At 56.2% G+C, this 26,502-nt stretch overlaps 2 protein-coding genes across 2 annotated transcripts; both read left to right on the top strand.

The window, feature by feature from the left end:
• Positions 1-213: 213 nt before the first annotated feature.
• On the top strand, positions 214-7,298 carry SERPINA4 (serpin family A member 4). The gene is made up of 5 exons (XM_012738642.3): positions 214-321; positions 1,360-2,025; positions 4,717-4,990; positions 5,861-6,020; positions 6,804-7,298. Exons 2-5 carry the CDS (start codon positions 1,377-1,379, stop codon positions 7,002-7,004), a joined length of 1,284 nt encoding a protein of 427 aa, XP_012594096.2. The 5' UTR covers positions 214-321; positions 1,360-1,376; the 3' UTR covers positions 7,005-7,298.
• A 7,114-nt stretch (positions 7,299-14,412) lies between these two features.
• SERPINA5 (serpin family A member 5) lies at positions 14,413-25,265 on the top strand. Its single transcript, XM_012738644.3, has 5 exons — positions 14,413-14,523; positions 20,454-21,086; positions 22,950-23,220; positions 23,515-23,662; positions 24,202-25,265. The coding sequence occupies exons 2-5, from the start codon at positions 20,471-20,473 to the stop codon at positions 24,388-24,390; spliced, it is 1,224 nt and encodes a 407-aa protein (XP_012594098.2). The 5' UTR covers positions 14,413-14,523; positions 20,454-20,470; the 3' UTR covers positions 24,391-25,265.
• Positions 25,266-26,502: the final 1,237 nt, after the last annotated feature.

The raw sequence follows: 26,502 nt of genomic DNA, 5'->3' as shown, positions 1-26,502 counted from the left end.
GGGTCCCCCTGGGCCTCAGGGAGAGGCAAGGGCCACGCATCCTCCAGGCACTGCACATCCTCCAGGGAGAGGTGAGCCCTCTTGGGGCTCCCTGGGAGGGAAGAGGGGGTGCTCTCTTGGGAGGAGCCAGCCAACTTCTGGTGAGGTCTGTCTCCATGTTGCGACTCCGTCCAGTGCCCAGGGCCTGTTCATTAATAATTACCTGATGGGGAGGCAGTGGGTGGTGCTGAGTGGGCCTTGTTTCTCTAGTCCTCCTGGGCCTGGGAAGTCACCTCTAGAGCTCAGACAGCCACCGGGGGCCACTCCAGCACTGACTGTACCGTGAGTAACCCTCTGAGACCGTGGAGATGTGGGAGACTCCAGGGAGACAATGACCAAGTGCCCTGGTTTGCCCAAGACTGAGAGTTCTCCTGGGACATGGAACTCTCGATGCTAAAACCAGGAAAGTCCCGGGCAAGCTGGGGTGGGGTGAGAAATGCTCAGGCTAGAAAGACCCTGACGCGTGCCTGCACCCACCCTCCCTGCTGCGCCGGTGGGACACTGCCCAGACCCAGAGGAGCGTCCCCCCAGGACACGCAGCTACGGGGGGCAGCACACACCTGGCACTCAGGTCTTCTGGCTCCCAGTCCAGGTGCTTTTGGGGCACTCGCGCCCAAGGGCAATCCTGGGTCATGGCGCTGTAAGGCCCAGAGAAGTGTTGGGAGGCGGGTGTGGGCTGGTAAGGAGGGATGTTGAGCCGGTGAGTGACATGGTCTCAGGTATGTTTCTAGATTATCTCCCCAGCTGCTGCGTGGAGAACAGAGGGCAGAAAGGCCAGTGGGGACCCAGCCCTGCAGGGGTCTAGGGCAGGGGTCAGCAAACTACTACACACAGGCCAAATCTGGCCTTGTTCACTGCCCATAACTAAGAATGCAAGACATAAAATTGGAAACAGTTTATGAATATAAAATATAAATTTGAAATATAAGTTATAAATATAAAACGTATAAAGCTTTGAAAAAAATCAATAGAAGAACAATATTTTGCGACACAGGAAAATTATATGCGATTCAAACATCAATGTCTATCAGTAAAGCTTCCCAGAACACAGCCACGGCCATTCCTGCATGTCTTGCCTGTGGCTGCTTCCGGCGGTCACAGCAGAGCTGAGTAGTGGCCACAGAGACTGTGTGGCCTGCAAAGCCACAGATTTTACTACCTGGCCCTTGGCAGGAAAACTTTCCGGAGTCCTGGTGGGTGTGAAAGATGACGGGGACTGCTCAACATGCCTCCTTACCAACCTGGCCCACTGCCCACCTTCTTGGTAAGGTTCTGTGTTCTGCCGGGGGCATGTCCCGGCCACTCTCTTTCCTCCTGCAGGCCTGAGAGTGCAGAGGATGCACCTTGCCGATCACCTGCTCCTCCTCCTGGCCGCACTGCTGGCCCTTTCTCACGGCCACCTACACCCTCAACATAAAGGCCAGGGTGGCACCAACAGCTCCCATCAGCAGGTTCCGGGGACAGATGAGGGCTCCCCCAGCCTCAGGATCGCCCCCGCCAATACCAACTTTGCCCTCCGCTTCTACCACCTGATCGCTTCCGAAAGCCCCAAGAAGAACATCTTCTTCTCCCCGCTGAGCATCTCGGCCGCCTTGGCCATGCTCTCCCTGGGGGCCCGCTCGCACAGCCAGACCCAGATGCTCCAGGGCCTGGGCTTCAACCTCACAGAGCTGTCCGAGTCTGACATCCACGGGGGCTTCCAGCACCTTCTGCACAATCTCAACCTCCCCAGCCGGGAGCTGGCAATGCACGTGGGCAGTGCCCTGTTCCTGAACCAGGACCTGCCGTTCCTCCCCAAATTCCTTAATGAGACCACGGCCTTCTATGAGTCCAGACTCTTCCACACCGACTTCTCTGACACTGTGGGTACAACCCAGCTTATCAACAACCACGTCAAGCAGGAAACTCAAGGGAAGATTATGGATTTGGTCAGCAAGCTCAGCACGGACACCTTGATGGTGCTGGTGAATTACGTTTACTTCAAAGGTAAGAGTCGAGTCATTCGTGGGCCCTACATCTCCCCTGACCCCTTAATTTGTTGACTGGTTAGATATCAAAAATAGGAAGTGGGTAGGTTGGGTCTGACAGGGTCAAACAGCCCTCAGAGGATACAATGTTAGAGTGTCAGATATTGAAGACCCTAGAGCAGGAGTCCTCAAACTATGGCCTGCGGGCCACATGCGGGTGTTTTTGCCCATTTGTTTTTTTACTTCTAAATAAGATATGTACAGTGTGCATAGGAATTTGTTCATAGTTCTTTTTAAACTATGTTCCGGCCCTCCAACGGTCTGAGGGACGGTGAACTGGCCCCCTGTTTAAAAAGTTTGAGGACCCCTGCCCTATCGTATTAAGGTTTCCATCCCTTCCTGCCTTTAGACATATTTTCTAATTTATTTTCTTAATAAATGTAATATTTGGAATGCCTGTGCCTCATAGCCGGTGATCATGAATTGAACTGCCAGATCCCTGTCTGAGCTTGGCCACTACCAACAGTGTAAACAGGTCAGCTCGTTTGCTTGACACAGGGGTAAGAAGAGTCTCCCCTTCAAAGACTGGCTTCCAGGATGAAATGATCTAAGACACACTTCTCAGAAGACAGCCTAAAGGGCTGCACAGACCATAGCCTGTAGGCCAAATCTGGTCAGCCACTTGGTTTTGTTAATAAAGTTTTATTGGCACACAGCCACGCCCAGTCATTTATGTGTTGTCTGTGACTGGTTTCATGCTACGATGGCAGATTGAGCAATTGCTGCAGAGGCCGAATGACGAGCAAAGCCTAACACATTACTGTCTCTACAAACTCTTTTTGTTTTTCAACCACTGACCACTCTATATACTCAAGAAATAGCACCTGTAATTATTGTAATGATAACAGTGCTCATTCTGGAGGCCTCTGAAAATACATAAAAGCATAAAAGAGAGAATGGAAATGACCCCTAGTTGTACCACCCTGAGATAGCCAGTGTTAATGTCTCAACATCTTTTCTCCTGGTCTTCAGTTCACACACACACGTGTTAGCATAGCTGATATCACGGTTTGGGGACAATTTTGTACAGTGTGTGTCAGGCTCCGTCAGAGAAGCAGAGTCACCTCGAGCCAGGGTGAGGGTATTTATTGTCCCAGGAATGAGTCCTCACCTGGTGTGGGAGGGTCTAGAAGATGGGAGAGGTGGAGGGACAGAGAGAAGGTTGCTGGCGTGCGCGGACAACTCGGAGCCTAGCGGGAGTCTACGTGCTGGATGACTCCAACACCAGAGTGGGTCTGTGGAGAGGGCCCTTGTGGACAGCTGGCTGCCGAACACCTGGTGGTGGCCTGGGGCCACTGTTGGTCAGCAGGGTTAGAGTTGGGAAAAGGAGCTTAGAGGCAGACAGGGACAAACCAAAGCACACAGGGCACTGTTGGGTCTGTCCTTCATTATAGCTGACCAACAAGACCTTCAGAGATCAACAATGGCCTCACATCTGCTTCCAAATATCATGCTAGTAACCGGCTGGAACCCAGAATCCACAGGGAACAAAACTCTGGGAGCATTCCCAGACTCAACTCTGGGAGCATTCCCAGACAAATAACCCAGCCAAATTAGTCATCACGTGTAATTTACATGGGGAATTTTCGTGCACCTTTGAAAACTTTTTTAAAAAACATTCTGTTTTGAAATAACGAAGGAAGGAAGACAGTAATATGGGTTTCACCGTCGGGAAGCTGTTGGTTGGAATCCCAGATCTCTTACTTTTTTCTGGACGAATACTCCTGGCACGGAGGCCTCAATCCATTCACCCCACCAGCCGCCACCTCACTGCTCAGAACTTCCTGCCCCACTCCCCTCTCCTCGTGGCAGAGGTTCCCCGGCCCACCCATGTCATTGCTTCCTTGCAAACACCTAGCTTCCTTGCCTTTCTCTCCCCTCCATCTTACTTACCTGGCCAAGCTGCAAACCCGCTTAACCCGAGTGATCTAACTGTGTACACCTGCACCCAGCAGCTGACTGTGGTTGGAGAAAAATTCCCACTTGAGCTGATGGTCTCACCTGATATTTGTGCACGTAGCCCTGTGCACACTGCTCTCCCCACGCTGCCCAGCCATCCCGTTTGCTCTTCTCTGCAGGCTCCAAAGCAACCATCAACAGCTTCTTCCTTCTCGCATCTCTTCCCCGCTCCTGACTTTCACTTAATAATCTTGCCTCACACTTCATTGAGAAAACAGACTCGGTTAAGCAGGAAATCTCTCATCTTCTCACCTCCAAATCTTCTCGCCTGCCCGCTTTTGGAACCAGGAGCACAGAGCCCCTCCTTTGGTAATGGCAGAAGGGACCCTCTTACCGAAAGGCGACCCCTCTGCTCACACTCTGCAGTCTCCTCTCTCCTTCTCAGGGACGCTGACCCAACGATTAAGCCTCTTTCCAGCCTCATCGGTTTCTTCTCCGCTGTATCGATCCTATTCACACATCAGCAAACAGCATCCTCTGCGACCTCTCGTTTTATGATCTGAATGAGCCCCAGGGGATCCATTCCCCAGGCATGTCCGGTCCTGAGTGATGGGAGTAATATGCACTGATGGGATGCCGCAGGGCCAGAGCGACGGTTACGGGGACTCAGAACGCCAGGCGCGGTTCCCTGGCGGGGGATTGGCTTCGTGGCCCCCAGACGACGTGTGCCTTCTTTCCTTCTTCTCTCCAGCTCTGTGGGAGAAACCGTTCGCTACCTCGAGGACCACCCACAGAGCCTTCTATGTGGACGAGTCCACCACGGTCCAGGTGCCCATGATGGTGCAGGACAATGAGCACCACTGGTACCTGCACGACCGGTACCTGCCCTGCTCCGTGCTGCGCATGGATTACAAAGGAGATGCGACAGCGCTTTTTATTCTTCCTAACCAAGGCAAAATGAAGGAGTTGGAAGAGGTCTTGACTCCAGAGATGCTAAGGAGGTGGAACAACTTGCTCCAGAAGAGGTAAATCCGTGTGCCACATGGGGCTGCATCTACTGTACTACCTTTCAGATGTACCTTTCCAATGAAAGCCAGTGCCCCAAAATAGGGAGTGATCGCCAAATTACGAAGAAATCTCACTTGCTGTAAGATTTTCCATGGGTTTCCTTAAGCGGTGAACTTTTCTGTTATATTGAAAATCAGGGAAAAGAGAATTGCCTAGGCGCGAAGCATCCTGGGCTCTAGGCGTCGCTCTTCTGCTGCACGAGACTTGGGTCAAGTGAGTTTGCCTCTCTGGGGTCAACCTCCGTGCAAGGAAAAGGGACACCCCTGGCCAAGAGGGCTGCCTGAGCTGGCATGGGCGGGTTCACGAAAACTCCATCCAGCCACTCAAGAAATTAGCAAGGATGTTCTCCATCACACTGGGGCTATGAGCAGAAAAGCCTCCAACCACATATAAGAAAAAGTACCTCGGCCCAAGGCCACATGTGAATGTAAAATTCACACAGCTCTCGTGGTGGAGGGAATCTGACCCAGCGTAAGGGACTGGTCCAGTCCAGGTGAAGCCCCCCCCAGGGCCCCAGCGGAGGCAAAGACAAACCGCCACCCAGGAGAGGCGCATCTGCCCTCCCGGGCTCTGGCACGCCACAGGAACAACCTGTCCTGAGCAGGAGCTCCCAGGGGCAGGGGCCCCCACACAGCAGCCCCTGGGGCAGAGGAGTCCAGGCTTCAGCCTCTGGGAGCACCAGTGAGGGGCAGCATGAGTGAGCCCAAGGTGCGTGCAGGGACAGAACCCTGGTGGAGCAGAGCCGCCAAGAGAGGGCCACCAAGGAGGGCTCAGCGCAGTGGGGGTCCCCAGAATATTCACCAATCTAATGTTTTAACCCCTTTTAGGAATTTTTACAGGAAACTGGAGTTGCATTTCCCCAAGTTCTCCATTTCCGGCTCCTATACATTACATCAGATTTTGCCCAAGCTGGGCTTCCACGACTTGTTCTCCCCTCGGGCTAACTTCTCCGGCATCACGGGCCAGCTGAAACTGCAGGCGCCCAAAGTAAGTCATCAACAGTCCTCAACCCCTAGAGACCTCAGTCTCTGGGGGGCTCCTGCCCTCCGGAGCTGCTGGGGGATGGGAGCACTCCCTGCCCCCACGTGGAGTCTCAGAGCCTGAGCATGTTCGGTCACCCACAGGCATCGACATCCAGGCGCCATCGGCCACGTGTCGGGCGCGGTGCTCGGTGCTGGGGACACGGTGTGGACCCTGCTCTCAGAGAGCAATCCTCCACTCAGGGAGACGGCATCTCGTAGATGGTGGCGACAGAGAGAGACGGGCGCAGTGACAGGCACAGAGGAAGGGTGCAGACGCGGCTGCGTTGGGTGCACCTGTGTCAAGGAGAGTTCCGAGTTGAGAGAAAGAGACCTAGGACTTCAGCTAAGAAGAGCAAAAGTGCATTAGAGGGTAAAGCCCTGGGTTTCAGAGTGTGAATTCCAGTCTGCCTCTGATGCCATCTGCGGGCGGGGAGGACCCAGTCTCTGAATTAATCCCCCTCACCTTCGAAATGGGCATAGCACTGCTGACCTCACGGAGTGGTGATGAGATTAAACAAGGTAGCACATGTGGAGCACGAGGCCAGGAGTAAGTGCAGGGACAGTGACAGCTGCCATCACCGCACATAGTAGGAGGTCAGCCAGCTCACCCACCCCCGTGGGAAGTTCTTGCTGCCATCTCCCCCGAGGGTGGCTTGGGGAGCCGCGGTGTGCAGCTTCTGGTCCTCCCAGGCTCGCCTGGGCGCCTCTTATGTTCTCTTGGAGACAATGCCCATGACTTCTCCCCCAGAGCTTCCACAAGGCCACCCTGGACGTGAACGAGGCCGGCACCCAGGCTACGGCGGCCACCAGCTCCTCCACCAGGTTCTTATCCGCCCAGCACAGTCACCGAGTCCTGTGGTTCAACCGGCCCTTCTTCCTGGTGATCCTCTCCGGCAGCACCCAGAGCGTCCTCTTTCTGGGCAAGGTCGTCGACCCCACACAGCCGTAGCCCTCCCGGGGCTGGCTCCTCTGCCGCCAGCTGGGGACGTGCTGGGGAGGGCTGGGTGTCAGCAGCTCCATGTTCGGAGTGGGGGACCAGGAAGACTCCGAGACCCAGCACAGAAGGCCCAGGTCAGGGGGCAGGGTGTGGGTGGCACCAAGATGGGCATGGACTGGACACCCAGCTTCCAGGGCTGTGCAACTTGCGGCAGACATCTCCTCTCTGAGCCAGTTTCCACCACTGGACAGTGGGGGAAATCCTCCGGGGGGTTGTACAGATTAAACAAAATGGTGACTATGGAAAGGCTGGTTCAGTGTGCTGCACGTAGTGGATACCCAATAGATGTGTCCTTCGCCTGTCCCTCTGGGGTTTGCCCTGCACTCCGGCCCCAGATACAGGGTATGAGGAGCTCCAAGTTCTAGTAGGTTGCCCAGAGTGTGCAAAAGGGGACGTGATGTGTGCAGCCAGTGGCCTCCAGGCAGGGCAGTGCCTTCTTCCAGAGCAGGGGCTGGGGAGGCCGTGGCAGGGCCGAGCACCAGCCATTCTGGACAGACACCTGGTCAGGACGCTCCGTGAGGCACTGCCCCCACCGATCTGTGGCCAGATCTCTCCCAGGACAGAAGGCCGTGGTCAAGGTACATGCCATGAGGCAGGTGATGGGACCCTGAGCCCTGTCTTCTCATCCTGGCTCTGCTCTGATGTGTTCCGAATCTTTAGGCAAATCCCTGCCTCTCTTGGGCCTCAGTTTCCCTATCTGGGTAATATGTGCTGGCTCCCTGGCTCAGACCGTTTGAGTGTATGGGATGAGTTCTCTGAGGAGGGTCTACCCGGAGTGAGAATAAACTCATCCTTCCCACTGGAGGGGACAGGCCCACAGGACCTGGCTTTGTGTGCCCCAAGCCTCAGTCATTTCTGGCAAATGCACTTCTCTGGGCAGGGCGCTGTGGGTTTTATGGATGGCCCGTGCGTCAGCGACAGGCCAGGCTCCAGCGAGGTCTCCAGCCCTCCACCATGGACATGCAGTTCCCTGGGGCAGTTAGAGCTGGGGACAGTCCAGCCAGGAGGGACCCCTCTCCCCCCGCTTCCCTTCCTGGGCCCAGCCTACCCTCTGCTTTGGGGTCCAGGGCCACAGGTCCCACAATGCTTTGCCATGAGCCCCTCACCCTCTGGCCATGAGCCAGGCAGCCCATTTTGCTGTCACTCGGTGCAGTGTCCAGGTTGCTGGCAAGATCAACATCAGAATTCCTGGGTTCAAATCCCAGCTCCCCTACTTAGAAGCTGTGTGATCTTGGAGAAGTCATTTAACCTCTCTGGGCCTCATTATTTACATGTATAACATAAAGATGGTGATACTACTGCCTTTCTCGTAGTATCATTTTGAAGATTAAGCTGTTAATGTATATGAAGTCTTAAAGTAGTGCAGGCAAACATTTGCTATATTATTATTGCCACCGTTCCTGTGGCCCCAGACAATCAGTGCTGCCACCACTGGCTCTGAGTTGGAGGCCACCGAATCCACCTGCCATCTGAGGACCCTCAACTCTTGGCATTTTTACTACTCAGCAAAACAGACACAGCATCCCAGCAGGGGGAGGCTTCAATACTGCAGAAGTTTTGTGGGTTCTTCTTCTGGCACAATACTGGTGCCCGAAGTTCCTAATTGAGCTTCCAGAAGGTTCTAGAAGGTTCTTCAGCTCTCCTCCCTCTCTCTCAGTAGACCCAGCTGGGGTGAGATGTCTCCTCACAGTCTGTTCTAGACTGAAAGGAGGAGGGTGTTACTTTGGGGCCAGCTCAAGGAATCTTCTCGGCTTCAGGAATGGTGCTCACCTGCCACTTCCCCTCAGACGCTTGCGCGGGGCCCAGGAGGCCCATGGCCGGTTCTGGAAACTCTGGCTGCAGGCTTGACAACAAGACCCAGCTGGCCCAGGCCCTTGACTCTGACACACAGGACATCTGACTGTCACAAACCCAGTTTTTCACTGGTGACCAAGGAGAGCCAAGGCTGCAGAGCCACCTCCAGCACTGACACTCGTTCAAGAGTTGAAATATTCCAGGGATTGTGTGACATGGTGCCCGGCCATTGCAGAAGGAAGGAAGGCAGAAGAGGGAAGACAAGGGGCTTCCTCCCCCTTCCTGCCTCTAAAATACAGCACTCAGCTGGCCATGAGGCCAGCCTCAGGAGAACAGGGACAGAGGACGGGTCCTGGTGTTAATCCCACCGGCTGTGGCTGCGTTTTAGGAGACCCTTTGCAGGGAACACTCCAGGACCCCACAGGCCCTCCAGGGCCCAGAGGAACGCACACCCTCCCTTCCAACCCCTGGCTGAAAACATGCCTGCTAAGCTCAAATATTGGTCCATTTTCCCCACACCTCTTGGGAAGGTGGATTCTGTTTTTCAGCAGCCACACAAGTAATAAAATCGCACCCGATTGACTCACTCCTGCTGTTACAGAGGCGGGTGTATGGGTGGATTCAGGGTCAGTGACAAGCCTAAAAGAAGGCCACAGTCTAGGGTTACCATGGCAGTGGTAACCATGCCAGGGTGGCTTGGGATTTAGTGGAGCCCTGGTGTGACGAAGAGGAGAGAAGGGGAACAAGTCGCCCTCAGTTTAACCTTGAGAGTGGAGCTGCCTTGTTCTGGCTGATCCCGCCCCTGCACTACTCAAACGCAGTCGAGGGCTCCCTATTGCCTACAAGATACAATTCAGAGGCCTCTCTCTGCAGTCAAGGCTCTCACTGGTCTGGCCCCTGCCTGCCCTCCTGCCTCAGCCCTTCCTCTTGCTCTCCCGTGTCTGGTGCTGGCGGTTGCAGAGAGACTTGCTGTTTCCCCAGGGCGCCCAGAGTGTGTGCCACCTTTGTCCCTGCAGGTCTGCTTGCCTGAGAACCTGAACTCCACCAAGACCTCACATAAACCCCTCTTCTCCTCCCAAGGCCACTCCTACCGCCATCAGACATGGTCGGCCCGATGAGAATTCCTGGCCCCACCCCAGGCCCCTATTAGCTGGAACATCTCCCAGGCAGGGCCCCCTTCACCCTGCACCCTTTATCTCGCCTGGACCCAGTGCCAACCGTCTACGGTAGAGGCCCCGCTGGGATTTGTTGAATGAAGGAATGAATGCATCAGTAGGAAATGTTGAGCTGGGAGCAAGGTCACCTAGCTATTTGTTCCGCGCCACCACCCCTTGCCCTGGAATTGATTGGGCAAATATTGAGTTTAACTCCTCGGGTTTCAAAATGCCCTCTTGGAGCATTAAAAAAAAAAACAAAAAAAAAAAACTAACAAATAAAATAAAACTCCATGCAGGAGATCTCGTCTCTTCGGGGCGGTGCTCACTTATGGGGTGTCTTATTTGCGCGGCACGTGTTACGCCCTGGGTCAGGCAGACCTCCGCGGGTTCCGCAGTGCGCACTCAGAGAGCCGCGTGTGTCTGTGAGTTCCGGAATCATCCCCCAGCAGGACAAGCAAAGTCCTTCTGCGCTTTGCCGTGGGAGGGCAGAGGGAGGCAATGACACAGCCTGGCGCCTGCGAGCCCCAGGTCCCAGTGGAGGGTGACACATCTGCATGACTCCAGTAAGCGGCTGGGTAGACAAGTGCGGTGTGGGCTTATTCATTCTTTCCTTCAACAAACAGTTACTAAGTGGGGCTTGGCCGCGTTCGAAATAGGAAAAAAGAAGCTGTTTTTCCTGCTCTCATGCTCGACACGACACATCACCCCTGGTCGCCAAAATCTGAGTGTTTGAAAATGAACATGAAACTGCATGTTTCAGGACGGTCACTTTATCTGTTTGGGTCTTAATTTTCTCACCGATAAGTGGCGGTGTCATCCGGGCACAGGGACCCGCTGCTGCCGCTGTGGAAAATGGATGTAGGATTCGCTGAAGACACAGAGCTGGGAGCCCCCGGCTTCTGACTCCAAGTAGCGGGTGAAGGGCAGGCAGGAGTCGGCCCCATCCCTGACTTCCTGGAAAGGCAAAGGGCCCCTCTCAGAGAAGGGGCAGGTCTAATACTAACAGTTCCCATGTTCCTTTGTTCACCTGCGGCGAGCAAAGCCCAGTGCCAGGGAACTTTGCAGAAGTTACCAAGAGGCCACAGAGCATCCAAGTATAGGGCCTAGACTTTGGGGTGTTGGTTCCTTCTGAGAGCTGCGAGGAAGCACCTGTTTTCTGCCTCCCCCTGGCGTCGGAGAGTTTGCTGACCGTCCTCAGCGTCCTTCGGGTGCAGAAGCATCGCCTCGGTCCCTGCCTTCTTCTGCGCCTGGCATTGTCCCTGTGCGCAGGCTTGTGTCCAAAGTCCCCCGTGTTAGAAGGACACCGCTGGTGCTGGGTCCAGGGCCCAGTCCACTCTAGTGTGACTTCATCTTCACCAGGGACACCGCAAGGATTCTGTTTCCGAGTAAGGTCATTGTCTTAGGTGCTCGGGGTTTGGATTCAACATAGGAACTTGGGGAGAGACACAAATCAGCCCCTAGCACTAGGTGTGGGGGCCGGGCCATCTCCCTGTGCCTCAGCTGTAAGACAGCTAGTGTGTGGCCATTTGTTATGGCAGCCCTGGGAAACGGCTCCTCCTCTCCTCCTCCAGTTTCATGAGAGCAGGTGTTTCTCTTCTGGGCGAACAGCCATCTATTCTCTTGGGCCTGGGGACTCCTGCCACCGGGAGACCTCCCTCCATTAATCACCACCCCTACCCTCCTTGCCACTCCCTCCTGAAAGTCTGCACCCCTGAGACCTCTCTCCCTGCAATCCACAGCTCCCTCCGCCCATGGCTTCCTGGGCCTTCTCTGCCCCAACAGCCCCTGCCTTGTCGGCCTGCCACCCTGCAGTCCAGCTCCCAGCTTCCACTAAGATCTCCCTGGTGGCCTCTGTGGCCCATCAACTGTCCTCGTCCCACCTGAATGTTCTGCTGCATCGGACTCTGGCGATGACTTCTTTCGTCTCCCCTGCTCTCTCCCTGGCCCTTTTCCCTTCTCGCCAGCCCCTTTGTGAGCTCACCTTCATCTGCTTGGGGTGACCGCTGAGGGTCCCCTGAGTTCCCTACTCCATCCTCCTCTTGTCTCCTCCTCCCCGGAACACCCCCAACCTCATCCTTTCCCTTCACTCTAGTTCCCTTCTCCATGCTCGCCTCCAGATCTCTCTCTCCCAGTGCACCCAGCTACCTGCCCTCTTGTCCCTCCACTAGCAGATGTATGGGCCCCTGAGACCCATGGGGTCCAAAACTGAACTCTTCATCCCCCATATAGGCTTGTGAAACCCACTGCTCGCCTCACTCTTGGCCCACTCTCCTTCCTTAATATGTCTCCACCTCCAGCCCCACCCACTACTTTGGTCCAGCCCCCCGAGCCCCCTCCCGCCCCACGGCTGTGATAATCACCTGGATTATCACAGCCGTGCCACTCTGTCCTGTCTTGTCCACTCTGGGCCATCATACACACGACAGCCAAAGAGAATCTCTCTCTCTTACAGGATGAAGCTCAAGCCCTGCTCCTGCCCCCAGCAGGACTCCCAAGGCCCTCCATGCCTGCTCTGGACCCGGCTTCTCTCTGTCCCCCTCTCTTCTTCCTCCTTGAATGGCTCTGAGTACCCTGCCAGCCCCCTCTGCTGCTTTGGGCTGCAGCTCACTCAGCCCAACCTGTAGCCTCCTGCTGCCGTGGGCTCTTCTGTCCCCCCACCCATCTCCACTCTGCCAGGGCTGGTAGAGACCCAGACAGGGTTCAAACCCCAGGTCCTCTCCAGCTTCTAGAAGCTTCCTCACTCCTTGGCTCCTAGCCACGGAACATCACCATGTCTTTTCCATCGCACCTGCTTCTTCTGACTCCCACCTCCCACCTCTTTCTAGGAAGCACCTTGTGACTATAACCTGCACCCAGCTGGAAAATCCCCGCAACATCTTCATTCCAAGATCTGTAACTCAATCACATCTGCAAAGGCCCTCTGGTCAGAGAAGGTTCTGGGTATTAGGGTGTGGGTCTCCTTGGGGTTCCGTTATGCCATTATCCACCCAACTACTGCTATGCAACACAGAGTCCCGCCCTACAGATGCGGTCTAGAAATCTCCAGGTCAGTGAGACAAAGGATGCTTGCCCATGTCACATGGTCACAGGGTCACATGGTTACATGGTCACATGGTGTAAATGGGAAGAAAAAAAACCTAGACAGAGGGGACCCGTCTTCCCCTCGTTAGCATCTGTCCATATTAGCTGTGTGACTTTGGCCGATTACCTAGCCTGCCAGGTTCTGTCCTCTCACTGATCCCATGAGGACAAACTGCGAGGACACTGTGCTCGGTGCCCGGGAGAGATCGTGCTGGTCTCCAGGTTGGGGCCGAGGTTGGTGTCCCCCCGCAGGGCTGTTGTAAGGATTATGACATAAATGCTTTAATGTGCATAAAGCCCTTGATCGAATGTGTGGCCTATTTTAAAGCGTCCATAAATGCTAGCACTTACCATCCCCAGGGAAATTCAAAGGCCCCATGACTGGGCCCCAGAATCACGGAGAAGGAAAAGGGAATGTCGGAGGTGGTGGAGGGATCGGTCTTGTTGAACAGCAGGTCCGCTTCCCTGGGAACCTCTGTTGCTCCACCAACGCCACACCCCACCTGCACCGCGCGACCTTCGGGGTCATGGCCACACACCATGCTGTGTGCTGAGAGGAGCCCCAGGCACGGGGACCTTGGAAACACAGCAAGGCCGGAGCCCCCGCCCTGCACCAGCATTTTGGAATTGCTCTTGAGAGTGTGGGACTGAGTTAGGAAACACCAGTTTCAAGGTAACAGAGGACAGTCCCCGCAAGCCCATAGAAATCCTAGATACAGCTTTTTACTCAGCAAAAAGCACTGGCCTTGGAGTGAGCCGCCTGGGCACTGACCCCATTCTGCCCCTAATTTGTTGCATGACTTTGAAAATTCCCTGCATCCCTCTGACCCTCAACTCAGTTTTTGGTGCAATCGTGGGGTACGGTGACCCTGCATCTCAGCCACGGTGAGATTCTCCCCACCCCTCCCATTGCCACCAGAGTCGGACTGTTGGGGTCTATGACCCAGTGAGCACGGCAGGCCTGAGCGAGCGCACGGGCTCAAGCATGTGCTTCCCTGGGTCTACAGGAAATTAGCTGCAGAAAACAAAGGAATGGAGCCCAGCAAAAGGGAGGGTTTGCCCAAAATATCCCTTTGCCTGTCTCTGCTCTTCCAGCCTCCAGAACTGTAAAAAAAAAATAAATGTGCACAATGCCAGTAACTGGTGACCTCTTGGGCCTTGTCCCCAGCACTGCCAATGCCATTCCAGGCAAGTGGTGGCCGGTGCGGGGCTTGGGGGGCAGTGAGTGGGTGGCCTGGTCCAAGCCTCTGGCTCAGGCAGCTTTGGCTGAAAGCAGCCAGGACAGGAAAGGGCAGGCCGGGGAGGAGCCAGGGAGGGGTGGAGACAGGCCCCGCTGTGGTCAGTGACAAATGCTGGCTGTAGTCCAGCCAGCCTTCTGCACTTTCCCGAGCCCGACGGACTGCCGCCTCCACTGCGTGCCCGGTCAGCCGCCGGACGGGGTAAGTACAGATGCTGCGACAGGCGGCCCCAGGGGCTCAAGGGCATTCTCGGGGAGGTGAGGGCGAGGGTGGGTTCTAAAGTTACCGGGTGTGGAGGGGTTCAAAGCTCTGGAGGAGTCCCAGAGTGACGGAAGAGTCTCTGTAATGTCAGGAACTGAGCGGGGGCCCTCCGAGGCGACTGAAGTGAGTCCCCCAGCTGTGTGACCATAGGCTGGGCACTAAATCTGGCCGAGCTTCAGTGTCCATATAGGTAGGGTGGAAAGAATTAAACCTTCTGCACGAAGATTGAGCACAGCGGTGGCTCTCGCCTGGGCACATCTGGTCGTGTCTGCAGAGACGTTTGGTGGTCACCACTGGTGGGGAGGGGACTATTGGCATCCATGGGTAGAGCCCAGCGATGCTGCTAAACACCCTGTGGGGTGCAGGGCAGCCCCGCCACAAAGCATGGTCCCACCCAACAGGTCAACAGGGCCGAGGTGGAGAAACTGAAATCAGGCAGCGGGGACAGAATGTCTGCTGGACGGAAGGCGTTCAGTAAATGCCAGCGTGTGCCTGGAGACTCTGGCCTTTAGCAATCAGAAAAAAATTACCAAATAGAATCTGCTTCCCTGAGACCAGGGCACCCTGCCTGGAGGCTGCCACCCAGGACAGTCACGGTGGCTGCTCGTGAGCTAAAGGAGCCGTTTGGCAGTTAGCTAAATAAACAAAATGTAGAAATACAGTGAGTGTAATTTCCAGTTTTTCTAAGAATGAGGATCTTGGCAAGAAATGCAGCAATAAAAGGGGCAACTGCTCCCCTGGGCCAAGGTCCTCGTTCACAGGTCGGGGCACCGAAGCAGGGGGATGTCTGGAGGTCACGGTCACGTTTGCGGCGTCGATTGTGGTGCCGGTTCCACAGGTGTAGCATGATCTCCAAACTCAAGGTGTAGACCTTATATCCACGCAGCTTTGTGTAGGGCAGTCACAGCTTGACCAAGCAGTGTTGGTCGGGCGGGGAGGGAATCATTCAAGATCTCCTGGCCAGTGAGGCCCAGAGCCAGGGAGAGCCCAGTTCCGGATGCCCAGCCTGGCTCTGCACCCTGCTCCCTGTTCAGCTTGTGCTCTGACACCTCCGAGTTGCAGAGGGGCAGACAGGAGTCTGTTCAATCACGCACTCACGCATTCACTCCACGAAGGCGTGTGGAGCACTTCCGCGTGCCTGCGAGGCCTGGCAGCTGAGAGCAGCAGGGCCGAGGGTCCTCCCTGCAGGAGCACGTGCCCTCTGGGGAGACAGGCCGGAACAAAAGATGCCAACGGCAATGGCACCTATGTAATCGACGGAGAGTTCCAGAGGAGAGCAGTGGGAGGGGAGAGGCCCGGCGTGCTAGGGCATCACAAGAAGTGACATGTAAGCAGGGGCCTGAAACCCACGCGGGAGAAAGGTCAGGAGAGGAGTCCAGGAGGGACGGCAGCCCCAAGGCTGGCACGGGGACTGCAGTGTTTGAGGAACTGGAGAAAGAAGGGTGAGTCTGGGGGCCTCACGCGACCCAGGGCAGAGTGGCTCCGGGGACTGCTGGCCAGAGTCAGGTCACACGGGCCCTCTGGGCTACTGCACAGACAGAGTCAGATTTTACTCCAGATGCCGGGATGCTTTCTGCTGTGACTGCATTTATGATTGAAGGAGGTTCGTTTATATGCTGTGTAGAATGGTTCTCGGGGCAAAAGTGGAAGCTACTAGGTGGTCCATGTCGGAGATGAAGGAGGGTGGCAGGAAGGTGGGGAGAGGCAGCAGATTTAAGACCCGTCTAACCTGCCAAGCCTTGCTGATGTGCCGCAGGTGGGAAAGAAGGTCAAGGTGACATCTCCCAGGAAGCCCTGCTCCCGGGTCTTTAGGATCTGGAGGAAACCGTGACTCTGTCTCTCCCTGTCTGCCTGGGCTCCAAGGCTCACGTCCCTTCTTGCGATTGGCAGGTGTGGGACAGACCCTTCTCACCTGAACACTTCCCACAGCTGAGCCCACAGCTGGCCTGCACAGATGTCACTGCCCAGCATGGGGAACACAGGCCAGCAGATTTGGGGTCCGTGGGTGGGGGGTTCTTGCCCACTCCATTCCCACTCCCTGCCACCTCAGGTCGCCTTGGCCTGAGATGAGAGATGAACTTGTTCGAGCTCCTCTCTTTCCCCTCTGCAAAAACCCTAATGTCTGGGCCCAGGAGAGGGGCAGCCCGGCCAGTGCTCTGGCACTCAGCGGAGGAGTGGGAGGCGCCCAGGACCCGGAGCAAGCTCGCCCTGGCTTGCAGGTGACACGAAGGCCCATCAGGGCTCCACCAGAGGCCCAGGAACACGATGGCAAAGCCTGGGCTTCAAACCAAGAAACCTGAAACAAGCAACTGAGGCTTCCTCTCTGAGGACCCTCCGTTTCCTCTTTTGTAAGGCTCAGATAACGACGCCAGCTCCGTGTTGCAGGGGAGCAGCGTCAATGCGCTAAGACTGGTGACCGGCTCGAGACAGGGCTGGGGGCACACTTGAGAAGGTGGAGGCTGGGACAAACGGGGTGTCAACTCCACAGAGCCGCAAAGGGGAGCCCCGAGGCAGCGTGTGCACCAGTTGGGGGAACCTGGGTTGTAATCCCGGCTCCATCACTCCCTGGCTGGAACAAGCTATTCTGTTTCGCTTAGCCTCAGTTTTTCATCTGTGAAATGGGGCTAATAATGCTTACTTTTGGTGAAGATGTAGTAATATCTTACTTTGGTAAATGTAGTAATATTTTATAGAGTGTCTAATAGGTCCTTAATAAATAGTGGCTTTAATAAAAAATAGAAAAAGAGAGAATAGGCCCAGATGGAGCGAGATTTCTGGGTCCTAAACCTGCAGCCCAGGGAAGCCTGAGTGAACCTGTGGCACTTTGCAAACAGACCCTGCTCCCCAGGGAGACCCAGCTGGCCCTGGGAGAAGCAGCTCCGGCACGAGATCTCTGATGTTGGGAGTGAGGGACACCTGCTGGCCACAGCACGTGGCAGACCCCCCTGCTGCTGATGAAGAAACCGAGGCCCAGAAAGTGGCTGGCGCTTGCCCAAGGCCCTCTGGCCGGCTGCATAGATGGGAGGGCTGAGGCCAGAACCTCACCTGCTGCCCGTGGGCCCCTCCAAGCAGGCACCTCCCTGCCGCAGCCGCTACTCTCCGAAAGCTTTTCTTCCGGGTAATTACCAGCTCCAAGTGAATCTGCAGGGGCTGAGCTGAAGTGTTTCTTCAGCAGCATCTTGATACAGCAGTGGTTCCAACACTTGGCAGGAGGGACCATATTGTGCTGGAAAATGACTAGTTTCGAGGAGATAGAGATTAAACCACCCACCCACGTCCGTCAGAGACTTCCAGAAGGCAACTCCCAGGCTGGGAACAGACGGGAGTGTCAGCTCTCGAGCCCATACCAGATTTCTTAATTATCTGCAGACCGGGCTGTCCTTGGTGGCTGCTGAGTCAGGGATCGCCAAATCAGGAGGAAGTGGCAGGACGGGGGAGGCAGGGACCTGCAGAAACCGAATGCCGCAGCAGTGCAGGGTGTGGGCTCGGGGCTCGGAACTGAGATTAAGCTCAAGCTTTGCCACTAGTAGCAAGTGACTCAACCTCCCCGGACCTCAGATTGCCCATCTAGTAACAGAACCTGTCTCCCTGGGAGCGGCGTGAGGCTGAAGGAGCAGCCGTGCCAAGGCCGCAGGGCGCCTAGCAGGGGCGCAGGCAAACTGCCTGACCGCCGAGGGTGCGGGATTTGATCCTGTGTGGCCGCAGGCTCTGCAGGCAGAACGTGCAAAACGAGCCACCTCTTCGACGTTCAGGGTGCCGTTTGGAGGCCAGGCGTGGTGAGGGGTGACCTGCCCGAGCCAGGTGACTTCACTCAGACAAAGACTGACCTGCAGACCGGGTCTGCCTGACTCCCGCGCCCAGTGGCCCCTCCGAGGGCAACTTCCCACGCAGCTGTCTGGGGCCCTTTGGAGTTTGGTTTGTTGGGTCACAGGACGACGCTGTGGCCGGTTGCGCCTGCTCGCCCTGGGTCTGGGGGGCCTGATGACACGGTGCCCACTGGGGGAGAGAAGCCAGGGGAGGGGATTCACTGTGCAGCGTGGGAACGCACTGGCCGGGCTGCTGCCAGCTGCTCCCGAGAGACTGTGTGTGCGGAAAGCGTGTACCCCACGGGACGGCCCAGGAAATGGCGGGCTCAGATGGGGCTTTGGCCAGACACAGCACGTGCCCCCCAAGCACACCATGGTGGGGGCGCTGTTATTCCCTCCACCCTGCAGGTGGAACAGTGGCTTGGGGTGTCGCTGACTTGCCCCAAGTCACACTATGAGGACACGGCGGGCCTGAGACGTGAATCCAGGCCACCAGCTGCAGCGAGGATGGTGGGGGACTCCTGCCCACAGCCAGACAGGATGGCAGGGGTGCGGCAGCGGAGGTTCCCAGGTGGACTGAAGGGAGAGGGAGGGGAGGACTGAAGGCCAAGGTGGAACGATGGAGCGCCCCACGAAGGCCCGCCCAGGAAGGCCCCCAGAAACAAGACGTGAGAGCGTCCTCGTCTGGAAGTGGAAGAGGAGAGAGGCCTTGGTCTGCTTAGGCGGCTGCAACAGAGTTCCGCACACGGTGGGGCTTAAACAGCAGGAATTGCTTTTCTTACCACCCTGGAGGCTGGAAGTCTGAGGGCAAGGTGCCAGCAGGGTTGGTCCCTCCCAAGGCCTCTCTCCGTGGCTTGAAGTCCTCTGGCCGTGTGCTCATGTGGTCTCCTCTGCTCACGTTGCATCCTGAGCTCCTCTTTTCTCTTATTTTTTTTCCTGAGACAGTCTCACTCCGTTGCCCCAGTGAGAATGCAGTGGTGTCATCATAGCTTCCTGCAGCCTCAGACTCCTAGGCTCAAGTGATCCTCCTGCTCCAGCCTCCTGAGTAGCTGGGACTACAGGCATACACCATGTTGCCTGCCTGATTTTGCTATTTTTAGTAGAGATGGGGTCTCACCCTTGCTCTGGATGGTCTCAAACTCCTGAGCCTTGGCCTCCCAGAGTGCTGTGATTACAGGCGTGAGCTACTGTGCCCGGCCTCCTCTTTTCTCCTATAAGGACATAGTCATATGGGATTAGGACTCACTCTAGTGACCTCATTTTAGCTGTATCGCCTCTTTACAGGCCCTATCTCCAAATGCAGTCACATCCTGAGGTGTTGGGGGTTATGAGTTCAGTGTATGAGTTTTGGGGGGACACAGTGCAGCCCATAACAGAAGAGGAAGGAATTTGGGATGCTTACATTGACAGAGCAGATTTCCTTAGGAGGGGAAGGGGTCTCTGTGAGGGACAAGGGTGGCCCGGAGCAGCCCCCAGGTGAAGAAGAAGGGGACCGATGGGTGTTCTGCCGCAGGTGGATGCTCACTGTGTTCGCTGAATGAGCAGGATAGCGGGACAAATCCAGCAGCGCTGAGGGCCCAGGGGTAGCTGGTCTGAATTCATAGGACCCTGAGGCCTGGCCACATGCTGGACACCAAAGTGAGAGGCCACAGGTGGAAGCAGCTTCTAGTTCCCTGGAACCTCAGAGATACTGACAAGGAAGAACACAAGAAGCCAATTCTCCCCACCCCCACCCCACCCGCCGCCCATCTGCCCCCATCACACACCTTGACGCGGATGAGCCCCTGCCCCGGGCCTGCCCTTCCCCTGCCTCGTCCTTCCTCTCCCTACCTGGAGACGTCCACGTCCCACACGCCCTCACCTCCAACCCCACGGGTGCCATCGCCTCTCTTTGAAGCCCAGTGGACCACACCTGCATGCTAGGTGTTGGGCGGTGACATCTCTGGCTTGTCATCCCCACTCACCTCCCTGTTTTCTCCCTCCCTCCCGGCCCTCGGCCCCGAGAAGCGAGAAGCGGCACCAGCCCCGCGCACCCTCTCTGACAGCACCCTCTCTTCCTTCCAGAACGAGGGGCAGCCACCATGCGGCTCTTCCTCCTCTTGTGCCTGCTGCTCCTCAGCCCCGAGGCTGCCGCCTTCCGCCGCCAGCGCTCCCGTGAAATGAAGAAGAGGGCCCAAGAGCTCCCTGCGGCTGCCAAGGCAGCCCCCAGCGGCGGGGACTTCACCTTCAACCTGTACAGGGCCTTGGCCTCGGCTGCCCCCAGCCAGAACCTCTTCTTCTCCCCGCTGAGCGTCACCACCAGCCTGGCCATGCTCTCCCTGGGCACGGGGTCCAGCACGAAGACGCAGATCCTGGAGGGCCTGGGCCTCAAGCCGCAGGAAGACCAGGAGGAGCAGCTGCACCGAGGCTTCCAGCAGCTGCTGCGGGAGCTCGGCCAGCCCCGAGACGGCTTCCAGCTGAGCCTCGGCAGCGCCCTGTTCACGGAGCCCACGGTGCACATCGGGGACGCCTTCCTCAGTGCCCTAAAGACACTGTACCTGGCGGAGGTTCTCCCCACCGACTTCAAGGACCCGGCAGGGGCCAAGAAGCAGATCAACGACTACGTGTCGAAGCAGACCCAGGGCAAGATCGTGGACTTGATCAAGAACCTCGACAGCACCGAGATCATGGTTATGGTGAATTACATTTTCTTTAAAGGTAAGGCCTTGGGCTCGAACCTGAACTTTCTCTCCCTTTTCCGCCTCGATTATAGAAGAATTGCCCGAGTCCTTCACACAGAGGAGTGGGAGTAGGTTCAGTCCTCTCTGGCACCTGCAGATGAGCACAAAGCCGGCAAGCAGCCTCGGGGACCGGAGCCTTCCTGCCGTGGAAGGTGCTGGACTTGGTTTCCTCTGTAGAGGAACAGCTGGCCCCTGCCGTGGGGCCCCAGGGACACCTAAAGCTGCAGGTTCCACATAGGCTCTGAAGCACAAGCCCCTCGTGGCCAGTGACACCACAGCCACTGGGGGACAGGGACCTCAGAAGGGCTCGAGGGCGTCTCCCAGCCCCCTCACCCCCAGGTCCCGGCCCCTCTGCCTCCCTGGGGCCGAGACGTCCCCAGACAAGCGCCTGCCCCTTTGAAGACTTCCTTCCCGTCCCTCCTCAGCGAGAGCAGCTCCAGCCTTTATGTCCCTGCTCCTCCCCATCTTCTTCCAGACACTGAACCCTCCGTGCCCTGCGTGGGGCCTGCCTGAGGGGGGGAGGGGAGGGCGGCAGGGGAGGAAGAAGAGGGGAGGAAAGGGGAGGGAGTTAAATTGCTACGCGCCCTTCCTATGGCCACAGAGGGCGAGTGCCTTAGCCTGTTAGGGCTGCTGTAACCGAAAAAACAAATCGAGGGCTTATAACCAACAGAAATTTATTTCTCACAGTTCTGGAGGCTGAGAAGTCCAAGGTCGAGGCCCTGCAGATTTGGGGTATGGTGGGAGCCCACTCCTTGGTTCACAGACGGCGCCTTCTCGCCGTGTCCTTGCTTGGTAGAAGGAGCAAGGCAGCTCTCTGGGGTCTTTTGTAAGACACCGGTCCCATTCCTGAGGGCGCCACTTCCATGACCTGATCACCTCCCGATACCTCCTGATACCGTCCCCTTGGGGGCTAGTTTCAACATATGAATTTTGAGGGGACACAAACATTCAGACCATGGCAGTGAGTGTCAAGCTCAGATTCTAAGATTTCTTGTCCCCTCTCTCGTCCAGGACTGTCCCCGTTACGCCAGGCTGCAGAAGAGTTGAAGACTTCCCAACGGGAAAAGTCAACCATTTCTAGGATCCTTACAAACCGCTCTCTCGAACTTAGATCAAAATCCAACACTGGGGAAAGATTGAAAGACAGAATAACTCTCCCAGATATCAGCATTCTCAGCCAGCAGGGTCTTCCACCCTCTTCACTTGGATATTTGGGCTTGAGTAGCATCAAAGAGAATAGCAAAGAACTTTAGGGGTCCAGGGCTTCTGAAGACACGAAAGCCAGCCTCCTTGTTTTGCTGATGTGCAAGGAAAGGCCCCCAAAACATCCAAGTGTGCCCCCAAGTTATAAGGAGGCTTGCGTTTATATTCAACAGGTTCCGCGATCACCACTAGTGAGGCTGCTGTAAAGATGATCTCTGTTGAACATATTTCTCTCTCCACCCCTTCCATTTGCAGCTGAGAATTTCTCATTCTTTTTTTTTTTTTGCCAAAATATGAATTTCAATGGTAGTCTATAATATGAATTTTCTAAGCAACCTTGGGGGTACTATTTTGAATAGATTGTATAATAATCAGTTCAATGAATCTTACTCTTATACCGTGCAATAGAGTTTCTCCTTTTTTTTTTAAATTTTAATTGCCAATTAATTTCTTTCTATTTATGGTAGAGACGGGGTCTCGCTCTTGCTCAGGCTGGTTTCGAACTCCTGACCTTGAGCAATCCTCCTGCGTCGGCCTCCCAGAGTGCTAGGATTACAGGCGTGAGCCACCACGCCCGGCCGAGTTTCTCCTTCTTACACAGACTTCCCTGACCTTCCTCCCCTGTTTTCATCTCCAGCTAAGTGGGAGACAAGCTTCGACCCCAAAAGCACCAAGGAGCAGGACTTCCACGTGACCCGGAAGAAGGTGGTGCGCGTGCCCATGATGAGCCGCGAGGGCGAGTACTACTACCTCCTGGACCGAAACCTGTCCTGCAAGGTGGTGGGAGTCCCCTACCAAGGCAACGCCACCGCCTTGTTCGTTCTCCCCAGCGAGGGAAAGATGGCGCAGCTAGAGAAAGGATTGAGCGAGCAAACGCTGAGCAAGTGGCTTAAGATGCTCACGAAGAGGTACCCTCAGGCCACTCCAGGGCCAGCCTAACCCCACACGCCCCAGGGAGATACCATGCTGGGAAGGACTCACCCAGCCAAGGAGCTGCCTCTAGGCCCAGCTGGCGGGTGGGGCCAGGGCTGGAAGCTGGGTTTCCTGGGGTGGTGTCAGGACGGGCAGTGACTTCTGGGAGCTCCACCCTAGACAAGGGGCCAGAGGAGCATCAGGAAGCCTGGGGGAGGGAGATGGCAGAGGCATGAGCTCAGAGGGCAAACACTCCAGAACAGTCTAAGAAACGTCCTTTGTCTCTCCAGGGAGCTTGAGCTGTACCTTCCCAAGTTCACCATTAAGGGCTCCTATCAGTTGGAGAAAGTCCTCCCCAGGCTGGGGATCAGAGAGGTCTTCACCTCCCATGCTGACCTGTCCGGCATCAGCAACTTCTCCAACATCCAGGTGTCCGAGGTAGGTCCCGAAGGTTCTGAGCGTCGGCCTTCAGAGATCCCTACTCCGTTCCGTTCTCCCTCTCTGTCTCTGCATCTCTCTCTGTCTCTGTCTCTCTCCCTCTCCTCTTTTCCCTCAAGAAGTGAGTGTTTCTCCTTGGTCTTACCCTTTGTGCAATGGGAGGCCATGTCCACCACGTGCCTGGGTTAAGGTGTCCTGTAGTGAACAACCAAAGGACAGACTTTGGTGCTGGCTCCTTCACGTACTGGCCGTGTGATATCCAACACGTACTTGAGTCTCTGAGCCTCCTTTCTCTCCTCTGTAAAACTGGAGGGTCACACCTCACTCTGAGAAGTCAGGGGACCTCAGTGACAGACACACGTGCAGTCCCCGCCCAGCCCAGTGCCCGGTACAGAGTAGCTGCTCGATCGTTCATTTCCCACCTGCTTAGGTGCATGGGGGCTTGGACGGGGGTGCCCACAGGCAGAAGATTTGCCGTTTGCTGCGATGGCTTCTCCCAGCCCCTGGCGGCTTGGTGATGCCTGGTGTCCCCCCTGCAGATGGTGCACAACGCCGTGGCGGAGGTGGATGAGTCCGGAACCAAAGCGGCCGCAGCCACGGGGGTGGTCTTCATGTTCAGGTCAGCCAGACTGAGCCCTCCACGGGTGGCGTTCAACAAGCCTTTTCTGATCCTCATTGTAGAAAACAGCAAGAACGTGATGTTCCTTGGCAAAGTGACCCAGCCTTAAAAGTGGATCCTGAGATCCACAGGCCTCCACGGTGGGAACTGGGGGTGAGCTATGGCCCGTCTGTCTGTTGGTAGCTAGTGATGTGCACAGGCCTCGTTGTCGAACAAGGCATCATGAGTAAAAACAAAAAGATTGATATACGGATGATTGATTGCTTCCTCTGCCACGATTGCAAGACACTGGTGCCTCGGAAACCCTTGGAGAACACTCAGTCTTGCCCTCACCCTTCATCAGTGGAGATTAGCACTGAGGCCCAGAGAGGCTGGTTGATTCACCCAGGCTCACACAGCATGATACTCGCAGAAAGAAGCCCATCTCCGATGTCCATCTCAGTGCCACAAAACTCTGTAGGAGGGTTGTTCCAGAAGACGAGGGCCACCAGGAAGCACATGTCCCAGCCTGGTCCCCCGCCCACCAGCAACAAGCACTGTCAGTTCATCATGGTTTGGAAAACCACTGGAAGGGGAGTCTGCAATGGGGCTACTGTCCCTGTTCTGACCAGCTCTGTGACACTGAGGTTACACTGTCCCTCTCTGGGCCTCAGTTTCCCCATGTATACAATGAAGGATCAGGGCGAGGGCCCAATCCAAGGACCCTTGAAATCATATACAGAGGCTGGGGTGTATTCTGCCAATTATAGCTGATTTGAGTACACTCAAGTGCCATTTGCGCTTTAATAAAAGCAGGTGGACCTGAGGGTAGAAACGGCCTGATGCAGGAGTGCATCGCCCTGTGGATCAAGTTATTGTCTGATGGGCCTGGCTGGGGGTGGAAGAATCGAGGCCTGCTGTAAATAGTAGAGCATCACTTGTAGACACTTATTACTAGCCTTTTGAATTTTATGTCAGCAATAACAATAAAGCATTTTGCAAGCACTGGGTATCGTTGTCTTCATGGAGGCACCTCCGGGGATGGTGACAGTGACAGCTCACCATGATCCGGGCCGGGTGCTGGACCCTTCCCCTGGATGGCCGTGCTGACCCCTCACAACCCTCCTGTGAGTCAGAGCACCACTGCTGGCCCCGTTTTACAGATGGGAAAGGCGAGGCTTGGAGGGGTTGGGCTGCTTACCTGTCACAGAGCTCATAAGTGGAGCCAGGATTCCATGGGTGGGGGCCCAGGGACTGTGACCCAGCGCCACGCACTCAGGCCTGTGCTATGCCCACATTTCTGCTGTGGGCCCAGGGCAGTGCTGGGGGGGGTCTTCTCAGGGGGCCACCCTGCTCCGCGTGCTGTCCCCTTGCATCATGCCTAGTCTGTCTTGGCAAATGTTTCTCTTGCTGTTTACCGGCTGGTCCAAGGTCAGGGGGAGGCCCTGTCTGTGTGTCACATATTAGAGGCCAAGGTCCAGCGCTGTCTAAAGTTCACCGGGCAAACAGTCACACAGCAGCCACCGTGTGCGGGGTGGGTGGGCTCCGGTGTAGCGTCTGCAGCAGCCACGTGTCGACGCGCCCTGCGGGGTCACGGCGGGCTGTTTAGCTCCATCGCCCCCCAGCCCGGGCCGCACAGGATGGGGAGGGAGCTCAGGGAGAGACTGACGGAGAGAGAGACAAGGCACTTTTGAGGGGTCAGGGATGTTTTCGTGGAAGAGGTGGCACTGAGCTGGTTTTGAAGAATGAGAAGGACTTCACCAGACAGCAGATGTGGGGAGGGGAACGGGACTCCCATGCAGCGGGAACTGCTGGAGAACCGGACGTGAGTGAGCCCTGCTGTGCGGGGGAGACTGGAGACGCCAGTCTGGACCGGTGTTGGGTGTCTGAAGGACCAGAGGAAGGAGGTGGCTGTGCTGGTGGTTCAGAGACAGAGAGTCTGGACACGAGACCGTCCATGCCACACCCCGAGTGTCCCCAGGACCCTTAACCACATGGACTCTCCCGTCTACACACCAGCAGGGGGCGCTCACATCCACCCACACCTTCTCCAATGCCCACTTGTGCCTCCTGCGGGTTGACCTCACCCACTGGGTCTGTAGGACGCCTGCACATACGGGCCTGACTGTGCCCCCAGGACGCTCACACCTAGCCGCTGCATGAGCTTGCTAGGGCTTCCGTAACAAGGCACCACGGTCTGTGGCTTCGGCCACAGAAACTGATTTGCTCACAGTCCTGGAGG

The sequence above is a fragment of the Microcebus murinus genome, chromosome 6 (assembly GCF_040939455.1).
Source record: "Microcebus murinus isolate Inina chromosome 6, M.murinus_Inina_mat1.0, whole genome shotgun sequence".
In the NCBI taxonomy this organism is placed as follows: domain Eukaryota; kingdom Metazoa; phylum Chordata; class Mammalia; order Primates; family Cheirogaleidae; genus Microcebus; species Microcebus murinus.
Note: the sequence above shows the minus strand (reverse complement) of the source record. Positions and strands in the feature narration are given on the sequence as shown.

Bases quoted from the DNA above. Each gene is read 5' to 3' on its own strand.
- SERPINA4 (XM_012738642.3), top strand. From the start codon at position 1,377: ATGCACCTTGCCGATCACCTGCTCCTCCTCCTGGCCGCACTGCTGGCC. The intron at 2,026-4,716 runs GTAAGAGTCGAG...TCTTCTCTCCAG, and splicing joins GAATTACGTTTACTTCAAAG to CTCTGTGGGAGAAACCGTTC. The intron at 4,991-5,860 runs GTAAATCCGTGT...AACCCCTTTTAG, and splicing joins AACAACTTGCTCCAGAAGAG to GAATTTTTACAGGAAACTGG.
- SERPINA5 (XM_012738644.3), top strand. From the start codon at position 20,471: ATGCGGCTCTTCCTCCTCTTGTGCCTGCTGCTCCTCAGCCCCGAGGCT. The intron at 21,087-22,949 runs GTAAGGCCTTGG...TTTCATCTCCAG, and splicing joins GAATTACATTTTCTTTAAAG to CTAAGTGGGAGACAAGCTTC. The intron at 23,663-24,201 runs GTAGGTCCCGAA...TCCCCCCTGCAG, and splicing joins CCAACATCCAGGTGTCCGAG to ATGGTGCACAACGCCGTGGC.